General features: G+C 37.6%; 1 protein-coding gene across 3 annotated transcripts in view; it reads left to right on the forward strand.

Moving 5' to 3' along the window:
- Positions 1-19036, forward strand: part of LOC124161311 (integrator complex subunit 4) — a 48176-nt gene extending 29140 nt beyond the window's left edge. For all 3 annotated transcript variants that reach the window (XM_046537622.1, XM_046537621.1, XM_046537620.1), the window contains exons 13-19: positions 72-205; positions 5569-5883; positions 8440-8540; positions 10325-10489; positions 10775-10934; positions 15752-15994; positions 18464-19036. In XM_046537622.1, coding sequence (XP_046393578.1) covers positions 72-205; positions 5569-5883; positions 8440-8540; positions 10325-10489; positions 10775-10934; positions 15752-15994; positions 18464-18772 — 1427 coding nt within the window. In that variant the 3' untranslated portion in view covers positions 18773-19036. The remainder of the gene's footprint in view (positions 1-71; positions 206-5568; positions 5884-8439; positions 8541-10324; positions 10490-10774; positions 10935-15751; positions 15995-18463) is intronic.
- The last annotated feature ends 1437 nt before the right edge of the window (positions 19037-20473 follow it).

The raw sequence follows: 20473 nt of genomic DNA on the forward strand, positions 1-20473 counted from the left end.
AGTGAATGAATTTTCGGTGGAAAATGTGAGTGCATTCAAATTGGTTTTTCTTTTCTTAACAGTCAATCCAGATATATGCATTTTGATTTTAGTCTTCAACTCAGCACGACGTTGTCCAACAATGTTGGAACTTTTTGAGGAACACACTTTGAAGCATTACTCATACTTGCGAGATACCATGCCATCCTTGGTGCCTCCTCTGAAGGTAAGGAGAGCTCTCTTTTTGTTGTATTTAATTCTTGTGATTGTTGTTTTTACTCCTCATTTATTGGCTTGACATGTGCACTATCATTGCCAAATGTCTGTGTGCACCTCAACTCACAGGCTGAATGAGTGGGGTGAAATTCTGGAAAAACTTTCGAGGCTTGACACACAACTGGAGGGTTTTACTTGAACTGTGGATCATGCTTTTTAATCTCCAAGAACCGACATGCAGTATGAGATGGGGGCTAGAACACCTGGAGTCAAAAAACATAATATGGCCCCAGAGGAAGGGATGTAGAACTGGGGCACCTCTTGTATACATGCTTGCACCCAGCAATCGCTCTCCATCCTTCTCTGGATTATTCTTTAACGTCACCTTTGCACTAAATTGGTTATACACCACAATGGACTGGGTGTCTGATAAAAGGGGATGTCCATTATTAACTTATTGTGATTTTAGTATTAGTAGGTATTTAGTATTTATTTAAGTTCTACAGGTTAAAAACCTTGTACAGAACAATTAAAATCTTTATTATATAAATTAAATAAAAATAAGTACATAATATTTATGGATAGCACAAAAGACATCATGTAAGTGTTCAACTACTATAATAATGGTGCTTTAAACTTTAAATAAAGGTATACCAGTGAGCCATGCTAAGAGTTAATAATGTTTTTTCACATCTGTGCCTGTCAGGCAAATTGCACCCAACTGAACTCAGCAGTTCCAATATTGCGTCTGATGAAAGGTTAAGCAGAAGTAGCATATACGAGTGATAGAAGCTGGTTATAAAATTGGAGTAGAGAAGGGAGGCTATTATCACAGCAGAAATTATGAGCTGTCAAGTTGGTAATTGAATATGTAACTAAATAATGTGAAGGAACATAGAAACTAGAGATGTGCGAATAGTATCCGCGAATACTCGAATACCTCGAATAGGTATTAGAAAGTATTCGATATTCGAGGTTTCGAATAGTTATGCGAAAAGTACCGCCACGAATACCTCGAATACTTTGAATTTCGCGTCATACACTGTCGCACGCACGTCGTTGGTAGCTGACTTGGAAAAATGTAGAGAACTGTAGTCATTTAGTGCTCGCAGCGCCGTTTTACGCAAGTTGACGAATTACATCAAATTCGTGGATTTTAGCGGTGAAAACTGAAAAGAGTTCGACGAGGGGAACCGAAAATGGTCGGGTGAAAAATTCCGAAAATCCCCGATTCCCCCCACCAGGAGAACTTCAGTGCCGTGGGATAGCAACCTTAGGGCATTTCCCACGATCCGCTATCCCCCTCCATTCAGCACTCGCCTCACCCACTCTGACGCTTTCCTCTTCTCCGAAATCAAACAAAAGGTCCCAGCTCGCGCAGGGATCGCATTACGAAGACCCCTGCTTCGAAAAAAATATCGAGTTACGAGAACAATAAAAACGTGTTTCACGCCCTCCCTCCTTTTCTCACCCACTGACCTTTTTCTGGCTACCTGCTTCGAAGTCCCCCATTTCTGGAGGTCAACTGCTGTGTGAGTACCGTGGGATACTTGCATTAGCGCATTTCCCAAGATCAGGTATCCCTCTCCATTCAGCACTAGCCCCCCCCCCTCTGAGGCTTTCCTCTTCTTCGAAATAAAAAAAAGGTCACAGCTCGCGCAGGGATCATATTACGAAGACCTTAGCTTCGAAAAAATACCGAGTTACACGAGAACAATAGGAACTTGTTTCGGGCCCTCCCTTTTCTCCCCCACTGACCTTTTTTTTCCTACCAGCTTCGAAGTTTCCCATTTCTGCGGAGGTCAACCGCTGCATGAGTCATCTATTAGCACAATAGGTGTCTAAGAATGACTTTCGTCAATTGATGTTACACCTTTATTGAATTGAAATATTAGTAATGTGCGCGTAATTTCAAAAAGAATAAGACCCAACACGACGTATTTCTGAGTTTATTTAAGCATTTTACGCAAAGAAATAAATGTCAAAACACGACGGAGACTTAGCATTCTGGCGAAACTCGATATGAGCAGCAGAGCTTCTCGGAAGTTGATGCGGTATTTTTTTCCGAAAACATATATCAAGTTACAATTTATGATCAGTGGTGCTATAAATCTTTATTGTTACAGTCGCAGACAAAGGGATATTTTCTCAGAATATTTGGTTTCTCCCTGATAGCAATTCCAATTCATCTTCTTATCTCGTGAGAACTGCCAAAGATGGACTGAAAATAATTGAAGAAAATCCGGTGGAAAAGAGCTTGTATTTTGCAAAATGGCTCAGATTGTCAGCTAGCACTTGGCAGCAGGAGTGGGGGTAAAGCGATGTTATTTGAATTAACTATATGCCCAATTGTTTCCATAAAATTAAAATATTCATTAATCAGCTAAATTCCTGTTCGAATCATTTAAAGGAAATCAAAATTACTCCCCAAAATGTTGTGTTACCTGCTGCATAGGCAACCGAGTCAAACATTTCAGCATTCATCATTTAGTATTCGAGGTATTCGAAATTCGAGGTATTCGAAATTCGAGGTATTCGAAATTCGAGGTATTCGAATATTCGAGCAATGATTTAATATTCGAATTCGATATTCGAATTCGAGAAATCTACTATTCGACCCATCTCTAATAGAAACACTAATTACATCATTACTTTTCTTGTTCAATTCGCATGATTTTTATCTAAAGTTTTACTTCATAACTGCATTAGAAGAGGACATATACAGGGTGTGTCCTGAAAGTAGTAGGACTGATTTTTTCCCACACACGCGGACGGTCGGACGGGAGTTTTCTGGGTTGTAGGTGGTGGAAGGGACTCTAACAAAGCGCTGCGAACGCGTGGCAGTCGGCTCTAAGCTCTTGCGGAGTGTGAATCGTATTTCTTCCAGACCTCTGTCAAGTGACCTCGTCACGGTGCGTCATGGAACGTTTAGTGGAGCAGCGTTACGCAGTGAAATTCTGCGTTGAACTCGAGGAAAGCGGCAAGGAGACCCATGAACTCATCAAGGCAGCTTACGGGGATAGTGCGATGAGCAGATCAACCGCTCAACGTTTGAATACGACCCAGAAACGAAGCGGCAAAGTGCAGAATGGCACATAGCGACATCGCCGAAACCCAAAAAAGCTCGCATGTCCAAATCGAAGCAAAAATCCATGCTCATGTGCTTCTTCGATTCGGAAGGTGTCATCCACAGTGAGTTTGTGCCACCAGGGCAAACCGTTAATGCAACTTTTTACGTGCAAGTACTGGAAAGACTGCGAAAATGCATCTTCCGCGTCCGACCAGCCATCGCCACTTCGTGGATCCTTCGATCGTGAAACGTGACAATGCGCCGGCTCACACCGCGTTGATTGTCGTTGACTACCTGGCGAAACACGGCGTGGCAACCCACCCTACAGCCCGGATATCGCACCCCCGGACTTCTTTCTCTTCCCCAAGCTCAAGACCCCTCTGAAAGGGCGTCACCACGGGTCGGTGGAAGCTCTCCAAAAGGCCGTGACGCGTGCTGTAAAGGACATCCCGGAGTCAGCCTTCCAGGAAGCGTATGCAGCGTGGAAAACTCGCTGGCAGCGTTGTGTCGATGCCCAAGGGGGCTACTTTGAAGATTTTTGAGGCGATGTACCCATATGAGAAATACATTTTTTGTTCTCGACTCAGTCCTACTACTTTCAGGACACACCCTGTATATCATGGTCAAACAAAAAATCACCAGTTTTTCAAAGTGTTCAAGCTAAACACCAACTTTGGTAACTTTTGGTACTTGTAAAAAAAAGTCATTTAATTTTAACCAAAATTAATGATAGCTTAATACCTATCTTTTCTGAATACATAGTATGAAGCTCAATGACCTGTCTCATACAAACAAAGAGCTAACATCAATTTTGAAAAATCTGTAGAAAAAGACTGCATATTTTCATTTCCCTCATCTCACGCCTGTGAGTGATATACCGACAGAAAGGAAACTAATTTTGCCACAGAGTGATAGTGGTGGCTTAAATTATGTTGGATCCTTTTTTCCCCATATTACCTTTCGTGAAGTGTTCTCAGTTACTACAGTATACTCTCGTTATTATGAAGTTCATGGGACCGAAAAACCGGACATTCGTACATAATAACGAAGTTCGTATGAAAGCTTCTTTTTGAGCAAAAAAAAACGTACTTTGTCAAAATTTCTTGTCTCCTCAATCTCCCTTTCTTATGGCTGCTCTATGAAACGGCCGTAGTATCAAGTTTATAATATACGCGATTAAATTACGTCCAAATATATAAAAACAATCACATTCGTTTTATTTTCTCAATAGAAGAATGCGGTATGATGCAATCAAGGGTTGATAACTTCCCAAACACAGTATGTCCTTGATTTTCGAACAAGATGCGTTCCGAATCCTTGCTCGTAAGTTGATTAAACTACTGTCCGGCTGGTGAGAGTTTTCCGATGACAGTGCAAAAGGAGGGACGGAGAACTGTGCACCGGCACGGGTCTCCACCCCTTCACAGTTCCTGACTTCACTCCTGATTTAATGATACTTTGTTCAGATTATGCCCAAAGTGTGATCTCCTCTACGCCACACCGCGCCGCATGGCTGAATTGGAAGGGCGCCAAATTTGAAATTTCTGGCACACTTGAATTTTTCGAATGTTTGTATCTCTGAAAGTTCGTAAATCGAATGTGCGTAGGAGGAGGACTAACTGTACGTCCAAATTTTGAGTGGTAATGAGTGGATCACCATGGTTCCACAGGAATGAAGCTTATTATATGATGTTGCGTGCGTACTGAAGTATCTCCATCTGAATAAAGAACCATAATTGATGCTCTTGGGCACAGTGTACGAGGAAACCTTAAACAAAGCAAAATGATTATAACGTAGCGTAGTGTACATCCTCCTAAATGCCATTGCTTACCTGTAGAATTTTGTAATAAATTTCATTTTGTAACTGTCGGGACCAGAACTGAGGTTTGTTATTTCGTAGCAATGAAAATTTTGCAATAACATTTCTTTTACTATAGATTGAATAGGCCTTTTCGTCGGCACCAATGATTTGCTTCATAATAATGAGAACTTCGTAATAACATTTTCGTATTAATGAGTATCTATTGTATAAGTTTTCTCAATCACTGGTAGTAAGCCCAGTCAAATTGGGAATTTATAACAAATTTTACACCATATTGAAGTAAATTGTACATTTGTAAATTTTCTCAAGGTTCATTTGAAGTAATTTTGGTTTAACGTCCTACCTGGAGAATAAATTTTTGTACATACCTGAAATGCATCAATAGAGTACACAAGAGGAAAACTGGAATTCTCTGAATTGTCTCCAGCTCTCTTCATATTAATCAATATGAAAATTAATTTCTGGTATAATTTTTTTTAGCTTCCAGGTACATCGAGCTCAAGAAAACTTGTGTCAGTCACCACTGGGTCTGTTCAGTTCATGAATGATGTCCTTGGTCGCCTGGCCAGGTGTATGTCAGTGCCTTCCACAAGCCCATCTTCTTCATCTGCTGCCTCACCATCTCCTTCTCCCATGTCCCAAGTCCAATTCAATTTCGGTGGAGCAAGAATACGAAGAGAGCTTCAGGAAGCTGCCCAGCGGGACCTCTCTAGACTTGCAGAAATAGACTCCAATCTTGCTGGGGCTGCAAGCTTTGCATCACTTTATATCAGCAGTCAGTTGCTCTTAGAGAAGGTTTGTTTAATTCTGTGGTATCTTAACTGATTTTGTGTGAATCCTTGTCAGTACTGCTGGGTTGCCTTAATATCTGAATTATAAATTTCGCGGAATTTGTATTAAGAAATGAGTAAAATTGAAGTTTAAATTCATGTATGTGGTAATTTTTAGTCGGTGATGTGTAGGGAATTGGAGTGAAACAATGAAAAAGGAATGCAATCTAAAAATTTATGGGCAGATTAATGGAGGAGATGAGAGTTTAAGCCAATTATAATATGCTGTCAGTTAACTTCGCTTTTATGGATCTTAGTTCGTTTTATGAAAGCCAGTTTTTCTGAGCTCCATTTTGGAGAATGCTGTAGTTATATTGTGGCAATTAATTTATTACAACTATTCATAGGGGAAGAGGGATATTTAAATTTTATCCATAAAGGAAGGAGGGTATTTATGTATTTAAAAATTGGTAACTGGAAATGGTGTCATTTTCATTAACTGTGTTGGCAATGATTGTGTGGGAGTTGAGTGTTAACGAAGCCATATGCATGACTAGTTGCCTGAAAGCACGGTATTGGAACCAAAGAATGCCTGCAAATTTTTAATGGAATTTAAAAACTGCCTTGAAATATGTACCTCTGGTAAATGTTGGAGTGGTACCAAGTATGTTGCACCAGGAATAAAGGGATGCAATTGAATTTGCCGTAATAGTGTAAGTTATCCAAGCCGTGTGTGGGATTCTTGGAGAAAGAAAGGGAACGATGGAAAGAGCAACCGATATGATTCCCAAACTATACTTTACCATACAAGTCACCGTACACTAAGGTAAAGCACTGCAGGAACAAGTGACCTTGTACGCAGTCACGCGCACAGGTGGGAAGTTAAATAGACCAAAGGATGAAGTTCGCCATGAAAAATATTTGACTTAGCCAGGATTCGAACCCCGAACTCCCAATAGGGTAGTTTCCTTCATCAAAGAAAACGAAAGGCATTGAATGCAATTCGTTACCCACCATTAGTGTATTCATAATATACAAATTATTTGGTTTTAGAAATCCCAGTTCAGGCGAATGGCAATTGTCAATTTTAACCGCATTTGAAAAAGGCCAGACTGGCACCCATGCGATTCCACTCCACGTGACGTCACAGGGACCTTGTTTCTATACGAGTAGATAGGAGTTTTACATCGTTTGAGATTACCAATGCATGCATGAGGCATAGAGCTCAGGGAAACATGTCTTAATAATCACCTATTAAAACTGCCTAAGGTCGGAAAGTTTTTCTCGTTTGATAAGGTATTAACAATCCTTATTTAAGCCAAGCGCTACCAGCTAGCAGAGTTCTTGGCTACCTGCTAGCATCCTGCGTCGTATCAGCGCTCAGAGCCTCGCCCCAAGGTCACCTCACTTGCGGCAGCGGAAACCAGAACGACGTCACATGGAGATTTCCCGGCATTCATACTTAGCCGTCGCATTTTCGCGCGCTTGAAATTTTTCACTTTTCATTTAATCGCAAAAAATAGATATCGCCATTTAAAAATCTAAAAGCGTGAAATACGTACTCTAGGAGTAATAATCTTTCAGTTTAGGCAATAAAAAATAATAGGAAACCACCCTATTGCCGGTCAGGTCTGTCAGCCAGCTACACCACCAAGCCATTTTCTCAGAGTGAACTTCGGGATGGGTTTTACTGAAGAAGATATTGACGTCACAAGTGCATACTGTGGCACATGTGGCGAGGGTCGTACTTACTAAGCCACTGTCGGGGTGAAAAACCCTTATTCATTAATTTTCATGGCGAACTTCATCCTTTGGTGTATTTAACTTTGCACCTGTGCGCGTGACTGCATACAAAGTCACTTGTTCCTGCAGTGCTTTGAAATTCGACGTCGCCGACCTGTGGAAAAATAAGGAATTTCCCATTTAACTTCATTCACTCACAATCAATACCATTTTATATTTTAAAACTTCAAATCCATCAATTTTTCTGATTGTAATGGATGCTCCGCATTCTTCCCCACCCCCCGCCAACTTCTGTTTGTCGCTCGCTGTTGCTGACTTTCGATCTCATGGTTATGCTGATCGCCAAGTGTTGGTGTTGGGTCAGCATACATGAGGCAGACGACGGTTGCACTTACGAGAGATGCATGGAGGAGGTGTCAGTCGGATTGGTATTGCAAATAAAGCATGTCATAGAACGTATGTCTTCCATTCTCTTGTTAATTTTATCACCCCTTGATGCATCTTTGACGAACCACCCGAATCCTCGATAGATTTACATAATGAAATTACTTTCAAGCAAAGTAGGGAATTCACAAGTCAGGAATTGTATTGCTCTATTTTGAATTGAGCATGAATGGAAGTATTGCTGGGAAAAATTGCCTTGAAGGTAGAAGGGGTTAGATTGGGTTCTTTACCAGATCAATTTATGAATTCCAGAATATTGCTTAATCTAAGATTTCACTAGTTGTAGGCAACTCTAGATAGAGTGAAGTTGTGATAATATTGTTTCTTGCCTATCTGAACTAATCGTGTTTACAATACCTCTCTTTTTGATCTTCACATTATCTTTTTTCATCAGGTGGTTTCAAACAAAATGTGGGCCAGTCCTACTGCTGCAGCTTCTCATCAAGGGAACATAGTCCGAAATTCCATTAACCAACTTTTGCAACAGTGTCTAAAGTAAGTCTATATTTTTGTTCAGTTCGTTTTGTGTTGGCAATGTGTACAAAATCATGAGGTACACCGAGTATTTTCATTATTATTTATTTTTTCTGCCGTTTATGTGTAGATTAATTTTTAAAATTCTAAAAACCATGTAAAAAAATAATTTTTATTTGTAGTGCAAATTGTAAACCAAAATATTTCTAACCAAAATTTTAGCAAGATTTAAAAAAATTCAAACTCTCTCTGCATAGAAAGTATTTTTTTTTTAAATCCCAACTCATTTTCAGCAATCATAATATAATTACAGAATATCAGTATGCATTAGTACTCTCAATTCACATTTTTGAACATTAATTCCGCTTCCTTCTCAAAATGTAATTGAGAAAGAGATGATATGTCCAGTGTGTCAGAATGCAGAGTATTCCCCCAACTGCTAATTCTGTTAGGGGGATGAAAATATTTATTAAAAGTTGATGAGTTATTTTCGCCAAGAAGTCTAGAGGCATGTAGGTTATACTACAAGTGGCGGCCATCAAACAATTCCCATAGTGTTTTTTTGTTTGCGTTAAATTGCATGTGGACTAAATCGAGAACTGTAAGGTATACACATAAGTGAGGTGCATTATACACATTGTGACTTGAAAGTTTTGTTCTTCTAGGCTTTATCAATTCTGCAAAAATACTACTTGTTTCTCTGTCATATAAATTTAGAATTCACCTTGAAAATGTGTATTATTACATCTCTTTAACTAAACATTATCATCAGCATTACGCAGCTGTCATTAACAACAGACAGATTAGTGTTAAGATTAACAAGAGATACACTCAAAATTTCATGCCCTTTGCTATGGCATGGGTAAAAATGTAAAAAATATAGATGTATATCTTGAAAATTAAACAATGCATTTGACCCTCATATGGATTGACAAATTTAGTTACGTCGTTGGATTTACGGCACCACAGCGGCGCTACATCTTATTTTGGTAATAACTTTCAAAATTGGGCTTTGTTTGCATGTTTTATGATTGATAATGCTAGTGACAACTATTTTCTTTATTTCTGACCGTGGTTTGCTGGATTTAATGTACTACTGTGGAAGTTATAGTAAGAAAACTTGAATGCTGCATTATTTTCCATTTGTTGCTGTAATGCTCTTTATTTCTGTTCCGTTTCTCAGTTATTTTTGAATGAAAGTTTTAATTTCTTGTGTAATTGTTGTTTTTAATACTTTTTCTGATATTCAATGCTGAATAAACTCATTCAGTGCTGCATTTTAATTTGTGGACTGTCTTATTTTTTATGTATCATAAAAATAAAAATGAGGACCGAATATAAGACGTATGTGTCTATGTGATACAATTTTGCTTCACAGTGTCCTCCCCTATGCTATATATTTGTGGTGTACATAGAAGGCTAAGTTCCCTGCTGGAGGGTGATTTGAAGGCTAACTTTTTTCATAAGAGGCCAATAAAATGTAAACTATCCACACTATGAAAACAAAATTTTACATGTAGACGAAGATAGAAGAAAAAATAGACTACTGAAAATTTCAAAAAGATCCATTGGAATGGAAAATTTTTACTCCGCTTTTAAAACCATGAGTGCCGCTAAGGCGCAGCGAATCCATATGAGGGTTAAAGTCAATAAAATATAATTCGTGGAAAAATACCTAGAAAAATTAAGAATTCTCCCTCCACTTAATAGGTATTAATGCTAGAAGATAATGAATATGCTTGTCATGAATAGGTTGATTTTCCTTGCATGAGTATGAGAATAATTTGGCATAATTCCTTTTCTAGATTGCAGCACATATTTGTTGGTCTAGGAGAGGCTGAGTCTGGTGCGGCAAGGCAGCTTAAAGTCCGGGCTTTGGCTCTTCATCTGGTACATGTTGTCCTTGGAAGCAATGCATCTGCTCTTGCCCTCTGTGACCATTTTCTTGAACAGGTTGACTCTCTTCAAAGGTTGGTTTTGAATTTTTTATTCTCTATTTTATATGTATCTCTTCTATAATAGCAAAATTGTTCCAGTCAAGCTTGGTTTTCCGAAATGAAATCAGTGTTTCTGCCTTCATTGCACAGTTTATACTGTTTCATTCTTCACCATAATGTGTTGTTGGTGTAAAAATTATCTCACTGACATTTTTGCTGTATGTATATCAGTATTGAATAAATGAAATCATGTCTCTTATTTTTGTGCTTATTTTGTATTGCTTATGAATAATTTCTTTTTTTTTGCTGATGCTTCAGGTATTTGATGGAATGGTCTGTACCACCTGATGCTTTTACTGCATCAATGCTGAAGGAATTATCCCAACTTGAGGACACCAAACCTGGAAGGGTGGCCCGATGCCTCCTTCCGATTTTCATTCAAGCTCCTCCTTCGGCACCTCCTCGTGCCAGTACACAGGTAAATCTATGGACAAGGGTCATTTTTATATGTAGCTGTCACATATGTGATTGCCAATAACGTTATACTCTATTTAGAAAGTACAATGTATATTTTGTTAAAATATGATTTCTACTTTGCCATAACTAGCCAATATTCTGATATATTTTTAATTGCAATTCTGGCATAAATTAATCTTACATAATGGGCTTGTTAACCGATTTTCTTAGAGAATGGAGATTGATGAGATTACCTGGATGAAATCCCAATAAGAATTTACTGCAGTTGCAGGAACTTTCACATACATATTCTTATTTTACTCTAACAAGTGATAAATGAGTAGGGAAGAATTCTTTTCGTTGTAACTTATCTTTTCTTTCCAACTACAGAATTCTTTTAATGAATTGAGATTTTAGGTTTGAGTGAACAACCAAATTGCAGACATGGAATGAATATATATATATTTATACTAATTACCATGATGTAATCTGTATCTGATCTGAAGTGTGATAATGATGACAGTCTAAGCCAGTGGTTCCCAACCTTTTCTTGTTTGAGGCACCCTTGGAAAGCCTTTCAAAAGTTCCCGGCACCCTTATAAGGAAATAGATATTTAAAATCTCCGTAGCTTTTTTATTATTATTTATTTATTTGTTTCATTTCGAGAGTATGCATGCAACAACACCTTATACCTAGTCCTAGATGATATGAGAATACTGTTTACACTGATTCTGCCTAAATAAAAAATAGTATTACGATACAAATATGTAATGTGAAATTTTGGCGGCACCCTCAAAAGATCTCACGGCACCCCTTAGTGCCGCGGCACACCGGTTGGGAACCACTGGTCTAAGCCATTGTAATTATGATGCCCATCACTGTTTTTGAATATCCATTAGCGTATTAATTAGGGATGAGTCGATTCCAAATGTCGATTCTCGATTCCACCGATTCTCGGGCACGGAATCGGAATCAAGAATCGATCGCCTAAAGTCGATTCCGATTCCATCGATTCCAGGAAGATAAATGTTTTGAGCATAGACTATAAGTTTGGGGCATAAAGGCCGCTACACACCCAAGCGGCTGCCGTGTCAGCCTTGCCCGCGCGGAGAATACGCCCGGCTCGCGGGTGCTGCGACGAACATACCTAAGCGGCCTCGGAAACGTGAAAATGTCGGCAAGAGCGACAAACCGACGAACCCTGAAATGGTGCGTGATCATGAGCAACTCTAAGAGAAAAAAAAATTGGAAACCTCGGGATCGGGAAGCAATGCATGCGTTTTCCGTTCTTTTATTAGCCGCTGGTCACGGCAAATCAAAGTATTGCGATGAATCACATTGGGAGAATTCATCTCGACCACCAATTTTAAAGTATAATAGATCGAAATATATTTTTTTTATTTTCGAATGATATTTGAAGTCTGATGATAATAAAAACGTGCAGAGAGCGAGTTTTCCTGTGAAAAAAGTTTCTTATAAATACGCGCTGAGAGCGGGTTTTTTATATACGTAACTTTTTGAGACTAGCACGCGTCTGCGTCAATAATAAAAAAATTAGACACATTCGCGTTTGTATAGCCCAGTTTCATCAATGCAACCCTTGAGGAAGTTGATACTTGCTTGGCATAAGCCGCCGCGGCCTCCGGGCGGACTCGACAGGTTGCGTTCGGCCGCCGCCGCGCACCCGCCAGACTGCTCTGGTATGTATGGACGCAATGAACGCTACATTATTTGTTTACCACCGCGGCCAAACGAGAATGTAGCCACCGCGGCTATTGTTATTTTTAGGGATGGTCGGATCGGATACCTCGGATCCAAATATCCGCGGATATTGCCCTTCATCGGATACATCGGATCCAAAGTCGCGGAAGACATCGGATCTGGATCCGAAATTTTAAATAATAGCTTCAGTGAATGCAACGCCCCATCAGGGTGGAAAGAGTTCCAATTCTCTCTTCGAATGCGTCGTCGCATGCGATTCTTGTCCTACTCATGAACCGTTTTGTTTGAAAGCTCTCGCAGATGTTGCGAGTAGAATTTCAGCCGTGGCCAGGATTTTCAAGCCAGAAAATAAAAAAGGCAAAATATGACTGGCACATAGTGTGACTCTTCCCAAGAGATTGAACAATCATCGGAGGAATCTCTGCGCCGTAGGATAATAACCACGTCAAAAGTAACTACGTCGCAGATTTCAGAAAACCAGCCTCGGCCGTCCATCAGCCCGTGCCTCTGTTGTTTTTTTTCGTATCCGAAATCACACGGACCAAAAATCATTGTCTTCTAAGGAGAATATCAAATCACATGAAAACAATTGAAGCGTGTTTCATCCCTAACTCGTCTCACCAACTGACCTTTTTTGGCCTTCCAGCTTCAATTCTCCGTTTCTAGACGACAAATGCTAGGAGAGTGACTTTCTGGGCCCGAAGATATCTTGATAGCTTCGACAATTAGATGATATGCACGAGATTTAAAAAAGAATGAGACCAAACGAGACGCATTCCTGACGATATTTATGTTTATTTTTCAGCTCTAATTGATTGCCACTCAGTTTTCTATCTACAATTACACTTTACTGATATGCAACATTTTCAAAACAGCATAATTTTCAATGAAACAAGCGCAGCATTAACCCCTCAAACAATTGGAGACGGATTGGAAACGCCAACTACATATACCACGTAGCGCGCTTCGCTTTGAAGGCAACGACGTCACTGAAGCAAGATCTAACTTCTTCGTCCAACTCCCTCATTTGTAGCCTCGTTGTTTGAAATGCGGAGGGAGCGTGCTCCTTTCTCTCCACCTCTCCTTTACGCGCTCCTTCCCAGTGGCGTAGCCATGGGGAGGGTCCGGACCCCACCCCCCGAAATATAAAAACACAGTTATTGTCCTTCGCAAAAGAAAACAAAATATCGAAAAATCAGGAATTTACAAAAATTTTCTTTAACAAATTAAGTTTTTCGATCATAAAAAGTGTTAAAATTAGTTTAAAACCCATTATTTAGTGCCCGGTTTTTTATAAAATTACGCACTGTGGCGTAAATTATCGCGAGGATGTGCTAAATCCACCTCACAATACTGAAGCATTTTCGGATGAAACACAAGTCCGTATGCGATGAGAAAGTAAAATTCGTGGGAAACGTGAGTGAGGAAAATTTGAATTCAGTCGATGGCAGGGGGGTAGCCAAGAATTTTGTTGAGGGGGGATCCAAAACCAGGGGGGGAAATTTTTAAACAACAGGGTACAAAGGAGAGGGTTTCAAACTAATTTTAATGCCCTCCATAATGGAAAATACTTCACTTTTCAAAGATTCATTTTTTTCATTTGTAAATTCATGATTTTTAAATATTTTGTTTCCTTTTATGAAGGAAAGTAATTGTGTTTTTATATTTTGGGGGGTCCTCACGCTACGCCACTGGTCAGTGGTTCATCCTAAGAATTTTCCTATTTTCATTTCCAAACCCAAGCGTAACAGTTTAGGCCCTGAGTATGTAAAGATGTTTTTAAAAAACAACTTGAAAGCCCATAAAATAATTTTTAATTTATAAAAATATTAAAATGTGTATGAAAATCTAAAAAGCATTCCATTGATTGTATGCACCCACAATAAACTTGAATAATGACTTTGTTTAATGGTAGGAATTTGAAAATGCATTTGGATTCGAAAATATCCGATTCGAAAGATCTGGCTCCAAAAATCCTGGATCCGTCCATCCCTAGTTATTTTATTCCATTCAATTCTTAAATTTTAATGACAGCAATGCTACAGATATATCAAATTCCCACCTGTTAGAAGGAATAAGAATCGATGGAATCGGAATCGAGAATCGGGAATCGATTTGAAGGAATCGAAATTGGAATCGGAATCGAAAAAAAGTGGAATCGACTCATCCCTAGTATTAATAAAATCAATCTTGATCAATATTCTTGGTAAACCTTAGCAGTTCGTAACGTGATTTCATCAACAGGGGATCACAGTTTTGTTGCTTAGTTAGCATGGAATGCTAGATCTTCTAATCATCCAATTATCTCTCTATTTTCTCATTTCAATACTCTTCCTCCATTTTTATTCAGTCTGCATGTCCCCGCATATTTCCACCATTTTATCGTCCATTAGTTCTGGGTATTCCTCTTAGTCATCTTCAGAGCCTCACTCACTCATTCTAGCCTAAGGTTGCTCTGGATAGGTTAGGATAGAGCTCACCTCAGACTAAGCTACATACACATGGAATTCACAAATTCAGTGAAGGGGGGCCAGTTCCTTTCTGTGGGCCACCTCACTCATGGAGGATTTTGATGGGGGTCCAAAAGCCCCACTGGGGATTTGAACTTGGACCTCTGAATCAGCAGCCAGGTGATTAAATTGGACTCTTAAAAAAAGTGCAAATAAAAATGGATAATCCTCAGATAAACCGTTACTATTATAAAATTATGTATGTAAGTTTATTGTAAGTATATTTGTAAGTAATTTATTATCATGTTAGTTATGTGATCACAGAATTTTATTTTGATTTAGACAGAGTTATACAGATTGAGGAGCAAAACTAGATATTGCTTGTAATAGTGCATAGATTGCATAATATGTAGCATATTTTCTAAAAGATGGTGATTTCCTTTTCCGCTGTACACACTTCCTAGAACTTGACTGCCATGATGGAATATGCAAGCTGGTAACCTTCAGGTATCCTGTTTACTTCCAAAATAACAGTAAAATTCTATGATAGAAATATTATATTTCTCTATACTTAGGGTTCAATAATACATGACTCATCACAATCGCAAGTGGTACCATGTAGCTTTTCTGCTTGGTGTTGCTTTCATTTCAAAATATTTTTTCCAGGTACGAATGTCCACTGCTGTGATCACAGAGCCCTCTGGTGAGGGTGACAACATTCTTAAATTCACCGCTGGCCTTGTGTTGGCCATTCCATTAGATGCTGAAATAAGTAACTTGCGTGCTCCTTCAACTCTTCGAATCAAAGTGAAATACCCTGATCAACAAACTAGGCTCATTGTCCCACCAAAGAAAGATCTTCGCCCCTTGCCTGCTGTGACCTCAACTCCCATTGTTGTGCCTGGACAGGTAAAAATTTATAGTTGTAATGATGATTTGATGCCATGGCAAGTGAAAACTTATTTTATAAAATTTTGCCCTTGTGAGTTTTTAACATTTTTGGGTAAAATGTGGTTTGGTTTATAAAATATGATAATTATTGTGGTATGAGTGACTTCTCTAATTCATGGTTAGTTATTTTTTGAGCTTTCAATTTCACTCATCATATGTAATCCTTTTATCGATCCTGCTGAGCAATGTTGTGGTCATACCTTTTTCCTGTCCCACCATTTCAGTTTCTTTATTCTCCTTCATCCATTCTTGTTACATTCTCACTCAATTGAAGTTGTTTTATTAAACAGCATTATTGAAAACATGATCTATGGAATATGAATTAAGATGATGTTATTGAGTTGATATTGGTCTTCATATTGGCTTTGGTTGGGTGATAATAGTTATAGCAAAGAGGGAAGTAATCGAACAAGGAGTGGCTTTTCTTTATTCAATCCAACATTTATTAATAAAAAAATCATAAGGAATTTAACTGGGTGTTCATTCAGGGATAGCATAATAATAATAATAATAATAATATTTTATTGGTCACAGAAAAGATATGAATATACATATATAGGACCCGTCAGGAAAACATAAAAATCAAATCAAAAATACAAAGTAACTCACAATATATATATATATACATATGTTACATTAGTTGCGAGGCATCCTCAAAGAATTCATCAATTGAATAGTAGCAATGATCTAAAAGATATTTTTTTAATTTTGCTTTGAAAAGGCCAGGTCTGATTTCGTCTTTGATTGATTTAGGTAATTTATTATAAATTTTAATACTCATATTGATAGGCCCTCTACTGAAGAGAGAAAGATTTTGTTGCCTCACTGCGAGCTCATTTCTACTTCTTGTATGATAATCATGAATATCGTTATTCAAGGTAAGGCACAACTTTTGTTTAAATTCTCTAATTAACATCACAGCATAATAAATATATATACAAGGAAGGGGAAGGATCTGTAACCTTTTGAAAAGATTACGGCAGCTAGCTTGTTTTTTAGCTTTGCATAATATTCTTACCGACCATTTTTGTAGTTTAAAAAGACGGACTGACTTAGGGGAGTGACCCCAGGCTAAAATACCATATTTTAATCTACTATAAATATGTGCATAGTAAATTGATTTAGCTGTTTCTGTATTTGTGAGCTGAATCACCCGTCTAATTAAGTAGCAGCCTGAAGCCACCGAGGATGAAATGCAATTTATATGGGTATCCCAATTTAGATTTTCATTGATGGAGATGCCTAGAAATTTGGTATCAGTAACCCGCTTAACAGTACAATCCGAAAATTTAATATAAGGGCTGTAATCAATTTTTTTTTGAGTAGGATGGAAAAATATAAAGGAAGACTTGGATTTATTTATAGCCACTTTGTTAGATGAACACCATGTTTCCATTTTGATGACAGCATTTTGAGTGGGAGCAACAATATTGCCATCATGTTTCAGTAGATGATTTGTATCATCAGCATACATAAAAATATTTCCTTTTAATTGTGAGGGTAGATCATTGATATATAACAAAAAAAGCAGGGGCCCAAGAATGGAGCCTTGAGGAATATAGAGTTTGGTTAAAATGAAACAGGTACTTTTTCTTCTTTATTTCAACATCATGCCTAGAAAAGGGACTAAATATACTCATCAAATCTCGTTAAAGAATGCTAAAATATAGAAGAAATGACAATATCAAACAAAATCACCTCTAAAGCTTTTTATCTGAGAGAAATTTCAATCTTAAGTCTAGTACTTCAACAAATAAATTCTTGAGGAGGTGCACTTCTGGTAAAAAATCATATGTATTAACCAAAAATTAGAGGGGAAACTATAATGAAGGAAAGACTATGCATATACTGTGAAAAAGGTTTTCAATGTACAATTAACAGACAAATAATACTGTTTCGTGTAGTAAAGGTGATTCTTAGTGAAATGTGTTCTATAAGTCTTTGTCAAGAAGGTTGGTCAACTAATTTTGTTTTCTGTCTTTAATTAAAAATGTGAACCCACTTCCGGTGGAGTAGCCACAGTGTTTTCAGGTTACAACTCCCCCCTTGATTCTTTAAAAGAGGCACCAAAAAGAGTAAGACGGCCTCAGTTAATGACTCTTAATGAATATATACTTGTACAAAATTACAGTTTTTGAGTCCATAAATTCATTGTTTCAGCATCAAAAATCCCAAAATTTTCCAAGGGGGGGACCCCCATTTGCCATGGGGTGTTTACTTACACCTCGCCCTGAAATCTCCGGTAAACTGTCTCTTTGATAATCCTGGCTGCGCTGCTGCCCACTTCCACATATGAATACAATTTTCACGAAAAAGCTCTCTTTGCTCGCATATTTAATTTGTTAAAATTTAATCTTTCAGTGTAAAACCTAATAGGGATCCAGCTAGTATTTCGGGAGTCATTATATATTGTCTTTCTTTGCACAGGTACCTGCTGGTCAACTCCTCACTCAATCTAATGGTACCAGTGAAAATACTGATTTTCGTCTCCTGACAAAGGTTTTAGTTTCTCATGGAGTGTGGACTGAAGCTTGTAATGTTGAAATCAGCCTTGCAGTGGACGTGACAGAAGTTGAGGGGGGTCTTGGCATGCCAGTGCGAAAGGGGTCATCAGCAGTTAATCCTTCATTGGCTCCAATTGCTGCACCTAGAGCTGAGGACTTGTGTGTAATCGACTTGTGCAAACCAGTAAAAGTATGTGTGTTCCCAAAGCCTGTGAAACGTGGAAATTTTTAATGGATATATAAATAAATAAAAAAAAAGAGTTGAACAGTAATATCCTATAATGAAATGCATTTCCATTGGACTACATTTCATATTAGAATGTAACTGGTTAAAATATTCTTGATTATGTGCGTTGTTTGTGGAAAAAGGTGACATATTTTTTATTAGTTTTATCTGAACTAATTAGTGCGTCGTCATTATTTTCCTGATGTCAAATTTTATTGGGTAGAGAATTTTTTTTTGACTTGGTCAATAAAAGGAAGGAATTGACTTAGAGTGGTTGTTATCTGGTGGTATTATTAATAGGGGAGAGTGGGGCAAAACCGACCTGCTAAGCTTTTTCATGAGAAATTTGGCTTTCTGGTACAAATATTTACACAAAATTAGCGTAATTGCAATGTTAACTATTTAAAGAAATAAAATACTGATGCATTATTCTTAACTGATACAGGTTAAATTTATATGAATTTTTTTTCCAATACTGACAAAATGACGGTTTTGCCCCTCTTGTGGGGCAAAACCGACATCCATATGTTTTACATTAAAAAAAGTTTATAATGCTATTTTTGGGAATTTATATCACAAAACTCACTGTTTTTACAATGTACAGCAATATTTATTAATGAAAAAAAAAAGAAATTAACACTGTGTGAGTTTAGATTTACATTTTAGGAACAAAAATCACTTATGAAATTGTCATGTTCTTCACAATTAGCGCACATCTCATGAACCCATCCTTTACAGTTCAAACACTGGTTGGTTTTCATTTTCTTCGACTTCACTTTGTATATTTGGGGGGCTGTGGCTTGGAAAGCAAGCTTTCTTTTAGGATTTTTATTTTTATCATTCTTCGCCACTGTTCCTTTGTTTTTAGCTTTCATTCTTTCTTTTTTAATATTCTTTTCCTCCTTTTTTTCTCGTCTTCCTCCAGTTCTACTTTATAAGGTGACGATATAAGTATGGCTGTCTTTCAGGGTTGATAAAAATCATGAGTTAAAAAAAAATCATTTTTGTTGATTTTTTTAATTTAAATCGGATTTTATTGATTTAAATCGGATTTTATTGATTTAAATGAGATTTTCATGATTCTCCATTCATCAAAAATTCAGTTATTTGAAAAACTAACTATTTGGGCAGCATATTGGAGAACGATCGTTTGCAGAAACAATAAGAGGCAACATACTCTAAACTTAATACAACATTTAGTGAATCAGGGGAGAGAACTATGGAAATGCCATTGGTATCAAATTAAAAATTACGCCAGCATAATATAAAATTGCCATTTGAAGTATCAAATGTGCAATATTATGCGGTTCTAAAGCATATGAGGTTTAGAAAAATTCTGTAATTGCAACTTTGTATGGTGCCTACGCTTAGAAGTTAAATCAGAAAACAATTTTTTTTCAACGGATACACCAGTATTCTAACCAAAGCCATTTTTTTAAATTTTCATGTTACATGCATTCCTACAGTATCATTTCTATTTAAGAGCCACCATTGTGCTGATAACTGTCGATTCATTGTATTAATTAAGAAATAAAAATCAAAATTATACACTTACAGCTTCCTTTTCTTGACTCTTTAAAAATCAAACATATAGATCACATTATGATTAAAATCACCTGATTTTTTTAAATAAAAATCAAGTGATTTAAATCGTGATTTAAATCATGATTTAAATCAAAGTGATTTAAATCAATCAACCCTGCTGTC

Source organism: Ischnura elegans, chromosome 6 (assembly GCF_921293095.1).
Source record: "Ischnura elegans chromosome 6, ioIscEleg1.1, whole genome shotgun sequence".
Lineage (NCBI taxonomy): Eukaryota > Metazoa > Arthropoda > Insecta > Odonata > Coenagrionidae > Ischnura > Ischnura elegans.